The 12390-nt window shown below is 42.8% G+C and overlaps 1 protein-coding gene across 1 annotated transcript in view; it reads right to left on the bottom strand.

Moving 5' to 3' along the window:
• Positions 1 to 12390, bottom strand: part of CACNA1S (calcium voltage-gated channel subunit alpha1 S) — a 100747-nt gene that overhangs the window by 34953 nt on the left and 53404 nt on the right. Inside the window, exons 17-21 of the mRNA XM_021003015.2 lie at positions 8981 to 9113; positions 8458 to 8587; positions 5538 to 5597; positions 1377 to 1483; positions 148 to 235 (exon numbers count right to left, since the gene is read on the bottom strand). Coding sequence (XP_020858674.1) covers positions 148 to 235; positions 1377 to 1483; positions 5538 to 5597; positions 8458 to 8587; positions 8981 to 9113 — 518 coding nt within the window. The remainder of the gene's footprint in view (positions 1 to 147; positions 236 to 1376; positions 1484 to 5537; positions 5598 to 8457; positions 8588 to 8980; positions 9114 to 12390) is intronic.

Below are 12390 nucleotides of genomic sequence, written 5' to 3'. Positions count from 1 at the left end.
ATGCAATGACCCGGCCAGACTGGTGAATCAGTGTGCCAATTTGTGTTTTGGTGTGGGCTGTTTCAGTGCTAGGTCCCCCATTCCTTGCTAACTTCATGTTCCTTCCCCTCCCAGGAGAAGTGGGTCCAGGGCCCACTCAGCTCTCACCTTCAACCCTTTGGCCCTGTTGATGGCTCGGAGGGGTCGGAGCACTCTCAGCACCCTGAGGATCTTGACCACAGAGATGGTACTGGACCTGAGGAGATGGGGTGAGGAATACAGAGTGAGGTGAGGAGCAGGGAGGAGACCCTCGCTATAACTCTGGTCCATCTGGGTAACCCTATTCACTGTCCCCTGCCAGGTACTGGCCTGTTCCTTCTAAGTCTTCAAACACTTTATGCTCTCCTGAGCCTTCCCCTAAGTCACCTCCCTCCTCTCCTTCAAATACTACCCACACCTTGTCACTTCCAGGTTGGAATCATTCCTGTTTGTCAGTACCCTCTAAATTTCAGAGTCCTGGGAAATCCCTAGTCACCATGTCTTTGTAATGGCTTTGCCTGAGTCATCGTCGTGGTTCAGGAGCAAGTAAAAGCTTTCTATTACAGTGTAATGTAGTGGAAAGAGTAGTGATCTTAGTATCTCACAATCTGGGTTCAAGCCTTAGCTTGGACACTTGTTTAAGTGTGACTCTGGGAAAATTACCCAACTTTTTTCAGTCTCCTAAGTATCTAAATAGAAACTTAGGACCACAGATTTATAACTGGAAGGGAATTTGGAAATCAGCTTGGCCAACCCTGTCATTTTACAGATGAGGATACTGAGGTACAAAAAGGGTGAAGTGATTTGGTCAAGGTAGAGATTGTCAGAATTTGAACTCAGGTCCTCTGATTCCAGATGTAGGCCTCTTTCCATTGCAGTGTGCTGCCTCTCTAATACTTGAAAATAATAAACTATTTACTCCTGGACTTGGAATTAGGAAGACATGAGTTCAAATCCTGCTTCAGATACTCACTAGCTATGTGATCTGGGATGAGTTAACCTAACTTCTTTGACCCTCAGTTTCTTTATCTGTAAAATGGGAATAATAATATCTTACAGAGTTGCTATGAGGATCTAATGAGAAAATACATGTTAGGTATTTTGCAAATCTTTAAATGTCTTAAAGGGGGAACTATTAGTATTTCTACTACTATTAACATCAGCCTCTCAGGGCTGCTGGGAGGAAGATGCTTTGTAAACTTTTAAGGACTATATAAAGTATGAGCCATTGTTATTGTGTGACGCTCATGAGGCCTGGGCTATGGCAAAAGCACCAGGAGCATCTCCTAGGGTGGTGGTCAGTGTTGTAGACCTCATGAGGTCTCCTTCCCCAGGGATGGTCCCTTGTCATTACTCACTCAATGCCCATGGAGATGAGGGATACAGCCACAACCAGCAGGTCCAGGATATTGAAGTAGTTGCGTAAGAAGGAGCCCTTGTGAAGGAAGGCACCGTAAGCTGTCATCTACAGAGGGAAAAAACCAACATTGATTTTGAGGGTATGAAACAGACTTAACAAGGTTTCTTGTCAATGGTGGCTTCTCTCTACAGACTGCCCAGCTAGGAATCAACGTCTCTCTCTGTTGGGAAGTTCATTTATAGATGGAAACTGAGCCCTGGGATGCTGTGAAGGGCCTAAGGGCAAACAATTAATTACAATATAAATCAGGGCATGAAAATTGCCCAAGATGGTACAAAGTACCAGATGAATGTTGAGGAAGGTGCGATCATTTATAACTGGGGTAATCAAGGAAGGTTTCATGAAAGAGATGGATTTTGAGCTGAACGTTGGAGGATAGGTAGGCTATAAGCCGATAGAAAGAGAAAGGAAGGCATCTTAGGTGGAAACAACTGCATGGACAAAGGCACAAAAGTGTGCAAAGCAAGTCTGGCTGGAGCGTAGAATATTTTTAAGGGAGCAGTGGGAAGTAATGTAGCTTGGAAAGGTAGGTTGAGTCAGATCACAGAGGGCCTTGAATGTTAGGCTAAGAAGTTAGGACTTTACTTGGGAACCAACAAGGAACCATTAGATCTGATATAAGGATTACTCTAGTAATTAGAGTAATCCATGAATAGAGTGGACCGACTTGGGAAGCAACCCTCCTCTTTACTGGAGGGCTTTATTCAGTGGCTGGATTGACTGCTTGTTGGTTATGTTGTAGAGGAGATAATTTTAAGTACAGATTGGACCAGAAAGCCAACGACGTCTCTTCTAAGTCCCGATTCTGCGACTTAATTCCAGGGTTGTGCTGGAGCAGAACGACCTAGTACTGGCTCTGAGGTCCTGACCCATGAAATTTTCAGAGTGAATATTCACACTGCAGAAAACCAGAGCTTGATTTATTGCTTTGTTGATTGTCTAGACTTAAGAAAATGATGGAGAACATGTTAATAATACAGATCAAACTTAAAAGTGTGCTGTGGACACATTTTTTCCCCCTTAGAAAGCTGGTTGTTAAACATTTACTAGCACATCTGTCCTGCAGTGGGTCTACGTCCATTTTCCTCTTTTTCACTGTTTACTATTAGAGTATAAGCCGCTTGATAGAATGGAGTCATGAAACTGTGTAAATGATTTATTCCAACTATTTGTTTATTTGGAATCTGGTACAGTGCTCTGGACTTAGGAAGGGATATTTTGTCTTTTTTTGGATTATACTTGTGATTGCACTAGGACCTGGAACTCCAAATGAGAAAACTTCCTTTGGCAATGAAGATTTGTACCTGGTCTGCAATTTATCATTAAATAAAGTTGCCTATGGCACTGAAAAGGTAAGCCATTTATCCAGGGTCAAACAACCAGTAGCGATCACAGACGGAACTAGAACTCAGGCTTTCTTAATTTTAAGGCCAGATTTCTACCCACCATATCAGTGGCGTCAAACTCAAATAGAAACTAAACAACATGTAAATGATCCCATATTGAGATAGAAAAACACATATTAACATTAGGTTCTGTTGTGTTTTTATTTATTTTGTTCAATATTTCCCATTGCCATTTCAATCTGGTTTGGGCCTCACTTGAGAGTGCCAGATGTGCAGGCCACCTTTTTGACACCTCTGCACTATACCAACACGCTTAAGAAATGTTAATGAATGTTTGAAAAATGAAGGAATGAAAATATCTAGGAAAGTTGGTACTCCTTCTGACTCCAAAGGGAAACTCTTACTTCATTTTTCCTTCAGAGTATAGGGGTGGTGTGACAAATTCTGTCACCTTCTTGCCAACCTGAGGAGGGCTTCCCTTTAACAATTTGACCATATCCCTCTGCTCTTGAAATCTGAAATTTTTTTTAAATTTTAGACTATTAAAAGCCTTCATACCCTTCTTGATTGGCCCCCAACCCACCTTTGCAGACTTTGCTCCCATTACTGCCCTATGGGCACGCTCTATGCTCTAGCCGAGCTAGATGACTCACTGTTGCCTGATAATGTCCCCATATTTTTCCACCTTTGTACCTCTGATAATGCCAGTGTCTCCTAGAATGCTTTCTCCTTATACTTCATCTCTTCCTTTTGAGATCCAACTCATCTTTGAAGGTTTTAAGCTTTCTTTGATCCTTCCAAGTAGAAGAGATTTCTCCCTCTTCTAAATATCCAAAGCACTTGGAATCCCTCTGATGATACATTATTTCAGACATGTTTTTATTCCTTTCCTACTAGATTCCAAGCTCCCTAAGGGTAGGAACTGCCTCGTTTATCTTTGCATTTTTCAGAGTACCTTGCGTATAAATGCTGAATGAATGACATTCAGCAGATGATGGCTCAGAGAAGAGTCTGAAATAGTTGTAGACTTTTGGAAGCTCAGACCTAACCACATCGGATGTTCTGAAGCAGAAGCTTTCCCCGTTGTAGCTAGCATGGACTCCTGGAGCTAGCACAGACCTAGCATGGACTCCTGGAGCCACTCTAGTGATAATCAGCCTTCAATATGTTAGAAACGTGCTTGAGAAAGTACAAGCAAAGATTACCCAGTGTGCTTAAACTGGACAGCAACTTACCGAGGCATTATATTTTGCAGCAAAGGGACTATACACCCGCCTTGTACCTGTGTCCTGGTTCATGAGAATAGAGTTGCAGATCCTATCCTCATTTATCCACCCATCCATCCATCTATTTATTCTTTTTCATTCATTCATTTTTCATTCAGCAGAAATTCGCTAAGTGCTCATCATATACAATGTCCTTTGTTAAGCATGGCTGTGAATATAAACCAGGCACAGTTCCTGCCCTCAAGCAGCTTCCTATCTAATAACAGAGGGAGGGAAGGTGGGGAAGGGTGTCACTTTAGCACCACTTTGCTGTGCTCGTGTGATAGATGGCCCTCTCTTTGTATACTTTTGGAGGGTTGTTGTTTTCTATTTCTGAGGTGACACGATACATTTTATTCATATGTCATGATCACTCCCATCCTCTTTTTTGTATCTGGAACTTCCTGATTAGCTAAGTGTGGGCCTGGGATTATGGAATGGATTAATGACGTTGGACCACAAGACCCTGGTGGACCAATCCCAGTTCAGAGAAAGACCATTTTTGTTTGGGGACATGCAAAGGAGATGATGCTCTAGGACAAGTGAGAATCATGATGGTCCAAGTTAGACCTGAGAAACTGTAGAAAGAGAGAAAATATAAGTGCCCCCTAGGCAGGAATTGGGTAATTTTCTTTTATTTGTCCTTCTAGTTACCTTACCCTGCTGTATAATTTGTGAATTAATGCATTTCTATTTCTTTCATATATAAATCCTGGAAAACCCATTCATTCTTGGGTTTGGAGTACATGGTAGATGGGGGAAAAAGGGAGTAGACCTAGGGCAATCAATTATGGTGACAGCAGCAAAAGCAAGGAAAAAGATAATTAGGGGATGGATTTAGCAGACATATGAGCTTAGGGAGCCAAGCAGGTTTAGGAGTCAGAAAAGTTTGACAGGCCAGGGACCAAGGAAGATCTAGAAAGTAGAGACAATTGAAAGCATGAAGGCCTATGTACAAGTGTCCCTGGAGAGGCTCAAAAGAGTGGCTGACCCAGCCAGGTGAAAAGCCCAGGGTTACTCTTTCACAGCCTACCTCTACTGGCTGGCTGGGCTATTGGATAGGAAATCCCTCTCCTGTGGGTCTCAGGCTTTTTGATTTGTAGAAGGATCTTGGGAAAGATACACTGCCTTTGGGGCTGATTTGATCTTTTCCTTGAGACATGAGTTCAAAGACTGTCTTACTTGCTAGCTGTATGACTCTGGGCAAAGTCACTTAATCTCTCTGTGCCTCAGTTTCTTGATCTGTAAAATGGGAGAAGGTTGGGTTTAAGGGCTATCTAAGATCCCTCTGAACTTTCAATCTATGATCTTATGGTAAACCGGTCAGAGGCATAAATACTTTCCATCCCCCCTTCCCCCTGCCAGGAGTTGTTCTAAAAGTACAAAGCAAAGCCTGGGAGCCTTAGCCTGGCAGAGTCACCTAAGTGACTTGGCTTAAAAATCCATGTGGGCAGGTGGGAGCCGTCAGGAGTCTTCTAGAGCACTTACCTTGAGCACAATTTCAACAGTGAAGACAGAAGTGAAGGCGATGTCAAAATAGCCAAGGATCTGAGGTGGAGATGAAGGAGTGACATAGGAGGAGGAAAAGAAACCAGTGAGAGTCAGTGAGGTGACAATGATATTATAATCACCACCAAAAAGCAAAATAGATTCAGAATTTATTTGTACTGGACTCTGTGCTGGGCATGGTACAGAGGCTGTCACACAGATAAGCCTGAATAGATATTCAGGAGTTCTTAATTTGGGGTCTGTGAATTAAAAAAAGAACAAACAAACAACTACTTTGATAACTGTATTTCAAGATAATTGGTTTCCTTTGTACTCCTACATATTTTGCTTTATTTATTTAAAAACACTATTTTGAGAAGGAGTCTATAGGTTTCACCAGGCTGCTCAAGAGGTCCAGGACACAAAACTGGTAAGAGCCTGTGAGTTAAAAGCCCAAGACCTGACATTAATATGGATGTAGCAGATACATAGAAAACTGAGTCCTAGAATCTCACATTCATGAATAAATGAGATGAGTACCATTTTGTAGAAGTTGCAATCTAAAGTGATAGAATAAACTATTCCTTGCAAAGAGCACTGAGCTGGGAATTAGGAGACCTAGGTTCTAATTCAGGCTTTGCCACTAATTCACTAGAAAAGTTACTTCCCTCTCTAAGTATCAGTTTCTTCCCCTATAAAATGAGGAGCTTGGACTCTATCTATGAACTCTAAGGTTCCTTCCAGGTCCCATTGATCTAATGGACAAGTAAAGGCCAGCACCTTTGAGAGGCTATATGTGAGGGGACAAGGTAAGAGACATATCTGGGGTTTCCTTTTTGGGATGAGTAGAGTCTGGAAGAAGTCTTTGCCTCTGTTGTAATTAGTCTGGAAATACTTCCTAGTAAAGATGGGAAATCGAGAGTCATTTGCAGCATGGTACCATAGAAGGGATAACACATTTGAAAGAGGCCCTGGATTCAAATCCCATCCCAGTCATTTGCTACTTGTTTGACCTTGGATTAAGTCTTAACCTTTGGGACTTAGTTTCCTCATCTGTAAAATGGGAGATGCCTCTAAGGTTCCTTCCACCTTTAGATCTCTAATCCCACAATCCTGTGAATGAGAATGGGGAAAGAGCATACCTAGTTATGGGTATGTGACCCAGGGCTATTCCTTGGAGTCCATAGAACTCATGAATGGAAGCCAGGAGGGACAGTAGGATCACAGCCATATGCCTCAAAAGATCCAAGAGAAGGTGATGATGTGTTGGCTATTGGATGGTCTTAAATCCTGGGTTCAGCCATAGGCTAGACTAGAGGATATGGCCAAAGGGAGAGCTATCCCCAGAATACCATGAATGCCTGTGGGATGGGGATTTGAACATCCTGCTATTACTAGCTGGTTATGAATGGTCACACAGGAGTTTTATGAGGATGAGGAGGCAGGGTAATAAGAGGTAGCTGTATTAGCAGTTGCTAAGTAATACTGTAATAATCTCTGGCATTTTTGTGTAGTACTTTTCAGCTAGGTGGCACAGTGGAGTCTTGGCTTGGAGTCAGGAAGACTCATCTTCCTAAGTTCAAATCCATTCTCAGATATTTACTAGCTGTGTGACCCTGGGCAAGTCACTTAACCCCGTTTGCCTCAGTTTCCTCATCTGTAAAATGAGCCGGAGATGGAAATGACAAACCACTCCAGTTTCTTTGCCAAGAAAACTCCAAATGGAATCGTGAAGAGCTAGACATGACTGAAAATAACTGAACAACAACAAACTTTTCAGCTTACAAAGCACTTTTACACACATCATCTATTTTGATTCTCATCTCTTCCTAAAGCCTGTTTTGTTATGTCCATTTTACAGATGAAGAAACTGAAACTTGTGGAGAGAGGACCTCAAAGTTACTTTCATTTTCTGTCTCCAGTCTGGGGTATATCGTCTCCTTACCTCTCCCTCATGGAGCCCCTCCCTTTCTTTAAGACACAGCTCCAGCACTATCTGCCTTATGAAGCCTTCCCTGACCCTCTCCAATTGTTAGTGCCCTCCTCCAAAACTACCTTGGTTTTAGCTATTTCGTATAGATTCCTAGTCACTGACTTTATATTCATACTGTTATATTCAAGTATATTCATACTTGTTTCCCCCATTAGAATGGGAACTCATCAAAAGTAGAGCTTGTTTCATTCTCTGTTCTTGTATCATTGGGTGTCTAGCACAATGCCTGGCACATAGGTGCTTAATAAATAACTTCTTACCCAGCATTAAAGGATTTCTGATTTTTAAGTCCAATTCTTTTCCCACTACCACCACACTACCTCTTGTTATGAAATACATAGGGTTCATAGAGGCATATAACGCATGGCACATAGTAGGTGCTTATTAAGTATTTCTTACCTAAGACACAGGACTTCTGGTTCTAAGTCCAATTCTCTTTCCACTATAACCACACTACCTCTTGTTATGAAATAGGGTTCATATAGGAATATAATGCCCGACACATAGGAGGTCCTTAATCAATACTTCCTACTAAGATCAAAGGACTTCTGGGTCCAAGTCTAATGCTCTTTGCACCACAACCATACTACCTCTTGCTCTGAACTATAAGCATTGAGGAAAAGTGCGGCCAGCAGAGTTAAGTTCGGTATAAGGAAACACTTCCTAAAAAGAGCTGTTCAAAAGTGAAATGGGATCTTTTAGGAAGTAGTGAGTCTTCCGTTACTAGAAGTCTTTGAGTATGAACGCATGTCAGGGATGTTGTCAAAGGGATTCCAATGCTGTCCGAGGTGTCTCCTAACTCTGTATTTCCATGATTCTGTGAACCAACCTTCCTGGGGTTGGCCATGCCCCTGGGAATGGAATTTGCTGAGAATTTACTGGGCAAAGAGGAGGCACCTGTGATCTGGGGGTAGGGAGAAGAATTACCTTGTTCCTGAAGGATACTGCCTGAATGGGATCCTCCGCTGCCAGAGAGATACTGCTGAGCAGAATGAAGAGCAGGATGAAGTTGGTGAACCAGGTGGCGTTGACAATCCGGTGACACAGTACCCTGATCCTGGTGAAAGGGAAGGGAAGGAGGTGCCCTGGTGAGTGTGAGGCACACTTAACCCGCAGTGTGCCAGGAGTATCCATTACAGAAAAATTGCAAAATCATAGGATTTCAGGTTGGAAGGGACTTCAGAGATTCCCTAGCCAACCCCCCCCCTCCAATTTGCAAATGAGAAACTTGGGCAAGGAGAAGATAGGTGGCTTGTACAAGGTTGCATAAGTAGGCTGAATTTGAACCTGCATCCTCTGATTCCAAATACCACTCTCTTTCACCTGTACTGTGTACCCATCACCATTAACAGAGGGAGTTTCCACATTGGAAGTTTCCCACACTGATGAAAACACAGATTTAGGCCATCCTACCCTCCACAAAAAAAAAATTATGAAGGGTACCACCTACTTATTGGTAGGGCTGAAGATAAAGAATGAGCTGGCTTCGGGCATAGGCACTGCTTTTTCTTTCAGCTGTAGTTCTGCCAACGGTCGAGGCCGAGGGCTCAGCGGGATCTCTGGCTCCTCTTCCTCATCATCTCCTGTGGGGGATGAGCAGGTTAGGGGGGCAGGAAGCAACTGAGGTCATCATCCCATCCCTGAGAATTGTGTTTGTTCTCCCCAGACCCATCAGCTCTGCCAAGGTCATAGGATCATAGAACAATAGAAAGCGGACTCAGAAGAAAGTAAGCTCCATGAGGGCAGGCGCTGTTTTGTTTCTATCTTCATGGGACTAGCATCTAGCACAGTTCCTTGGATGTAGTAGACACATAATAAATGTTGGTTGAATTGAATTGAGTTAGAAGAGATCTCTAGATAGACAATCCTATGAACCCCTTTATTTGACTGAGGAAGAAAATGGGAAGATATCTTCCCCAAAGTCACAGAGGTGACCCAAGTTCTCTGACTTCCAATTCAAGGGCCCCACTCTAACAGGCTTTCAGAAGCCAAGCCCAGAGCTACAAAAATGTGCATACCCTTTGATCCATCAAATGGGGAATGGCTGAGCAAGTTGTGGTATATGAATGTAATGGAATACTATTGTGCTATAAGAAATGATGAACAGGCTGACTTCAGAAAAACCTGGAAAGACTTATATGGTCTGATGCTGAGTGAAGTGAGCAGAACCAAGAGGACTTTGTACACAATAACAGCCATGTTATGTGATGACTAATTTGTTAAACTGAACCCTTCTCAGCATTACAAGGATCTAAGACATCTCCAGAGGCCTCGGGATGGAAAATGCTGTCCACATCCAAAGAAAGAACTATGGAAGTTGAATCGCTATCACTTATTTTTACCTTCTGTTGAGTTTTGTTTCATCTTTCTGATGAAATAGGTTCCTCCTATTAGCTTTAATTTTTACTTACAACTTCACTAATGTGAAAATATGTTTAGTAGGAATGTAAATGTAAAGCCTATATCAGATTGTGGGCTGTCTTGGGGAGGGTGGGGGGGAGGAAGGGGGAGAAAAATTTTCAACTCAAAAGCATATGGAAGTGATTGTTGACAAATCAATACATTAATAAAATTGGGGAAAAAAAAAGACGCCAAGCCCAGAAAGCTCATCTTTCACCTTAGGTCCCTCCCAGAAGCTAGTCCTTTTGGCCAGCGTGACTATGTGGCAACTTGCCCAGGGGGAAGCATAAAGATTTGACCAGGGCATCATGTGTCAGTAGTTTGCCTAAGTAGGCAGCCTCTCTGACCTGCGGTCACCCCGACAGTGGTGCTGAGCTGTCAGAAGGAGAAGACAGGTTCTAATGAGCAGACTCTGATGATGGCTCTCAGGATTGGGGCCTGAAAGTGGAACAAGGATGAAGATGTGTAGAGCCGCAGAAAACCCTTCACAGTGTGTCTGCTCGGAATCTTGACAGAAACTTTATGACAAGACTTCCCAAGAGCAGTCTTGGGGGATGATCCCTGGCCTGGAAGTCTGAAGACCTGGGTTCCAATCCCAGCTCTGACACAAACTACCTAATTCATTTCATCCCTATAACTCTCGGTTTTCTCATCTGTAAAGTAATGAGAGTGGACTAGCCCATGTCTAAGGTTCCTTTCATCTATATGATCTGTGGCTAGAGAGGGGATATAATAAGTTCCCTAACAAAGTGAGGGGGTACGTAACAAGAGAAGGGCACACAAAGGCTAAAAATTGGGGGCACACAAATCCTAAAAATTGAGGGGCACATAAATCCTAAAAATTGGGGGCACACAAATCCTAAAAATTAGGGGCACACAAAATCAATAATCAGGGGATTATTGATTTAGAATTTGAAGGAACTTAGAGGATATTGAATCTAACTTCCTTATTTTACAGATGAGGAAATTAAGGCACAGAGAGGTAAAGATTAATCACCTAATAGATGCCAAGCTTTTTCAATTGGTCGCCATGACCAAAGGATTCATCACTTTTGGCCAACCTACTTTGGCCAGCTGATGAGTCTGTGTGCTCTTGGTGAGGGTGGCCTTCAGATAGCAGACTGGCTCTGTTGCTAATAGTATACTTGAAGCTCTTCCAGCATGGTAGGACCTGCTAGGACTTAACTTGACTCTGGAATAACCTTCAAGTACCCAAATTGGCCCAATAATCCATATAAGAACTAAGTGGATGAAAAATGCCTGTCGTCCAGATCATGATATGCAATTAGATGATCGGTCCATTGAATTAGTACATCAGTATGCAAATATAGGCCAAGGGTTGTAGAGAGACTTGGAATTGAATAGAAATAAGAGTCCTCCACTGGGCTGCATTTAGGCAATTACACAGTACTTTTAACCTTCCATCCCTTCCAGGGGCAAAGTTCCATTTTTTTTCACACAAATATTCTCCTGGTAATACTCTGTGGCCTAGCCTCCCCAAGGAATTAGAAGAGTGGCTAACCCAAAAGGCAATGGAAAAAATCACTGGGTGGGTACAAGTAGCCTGTAGCATATTCTCAGTGATGTTTGTTGTAGTCCTGTTTGACTCTTCCTGACCTCATTTGGAGTTTTCTTGGTAAAGATAACGGAGCAATTTGCCATTTCCTTCTCCAGCTCATTTTACAGATGAGGAAGCTGAGTCAAACAGGGTTAAGTGACTCACCCAGAGTTATACAGCTAATAAATGTCTGAGGCTGGATTTGAACTCAGGAAGATGAGTCTTCCTAACTGACTCCAAGCCGGCACTCTATGCACTATGGTGCCCACCTAGCAGCCCAGTAATGGGCAGCTGCTAGGCTCTCAAGAGGGAATCAGGTAAGGTAGGCAGTTGAATGGCAGCTAAGGGGCTCAGTGGATAGAGTACTAGGCTTAGAATCAGGAAGACTTGAGTTAAAATCTAGCCTCAAACTCTTATTAGCTGTGTGACCTTGGGCAAGTCACCTTAACCTCTGTTTGCCTTAATCCCCAGGAGAAAGAAGTGGCAAGCCACTCTGGTATCTTTGTCAAGAAAACTCCACATATAATGTGGTGCACGGGGTCATGAAAAGTCAGGAATGACTCTCAAGGCAGTTGAATAGGGCACAGCATACAAGGATTACAAGGAACATTTTCCCACATAATTTCTCACAAATATGCCCATTTTCAATACCATGAAATCATGCTTAATGACCCACAGATCTGACTGTCACATCTTCACTAGCTCCTATTTCCTCTAGGCTAAAATACAGACTGCTTTGTTTAGCATTTAAAGCCCCTTATGATCTGTGTCTGATCTGTCTTTCCAACGTGGTCACATATTTATTACTCCCTTTCACATAGTCCGTGTTCCAGCCAGAGTGACGGACGAGATGTTCCCCATACACAGCATCTCATCTCTGTCACCTCGCAGAGTCTGCTCCC

Source organism: Phascolarctos cinereus, unplaced genomic scaffold (genome assembly GCF_003287225.1).
Source record: "Phascolarctos cinereus isolate Bilbo 61053 unplaced genomic scaffold, phaCin_HiC Scaffold_5;HRSCAF=322, whole genome shotgun sequence".
Classification (NCBI taxonomy): Eukaryota; Metazoa; Chordata; class Mammalia; order Diprotodontia; family Phascolarctidae; genus Phascolarctos; species Phascolarctos cinereus.
This window is presented reverse-complemented; position numbering and strand designations above follow the sequence as displayed.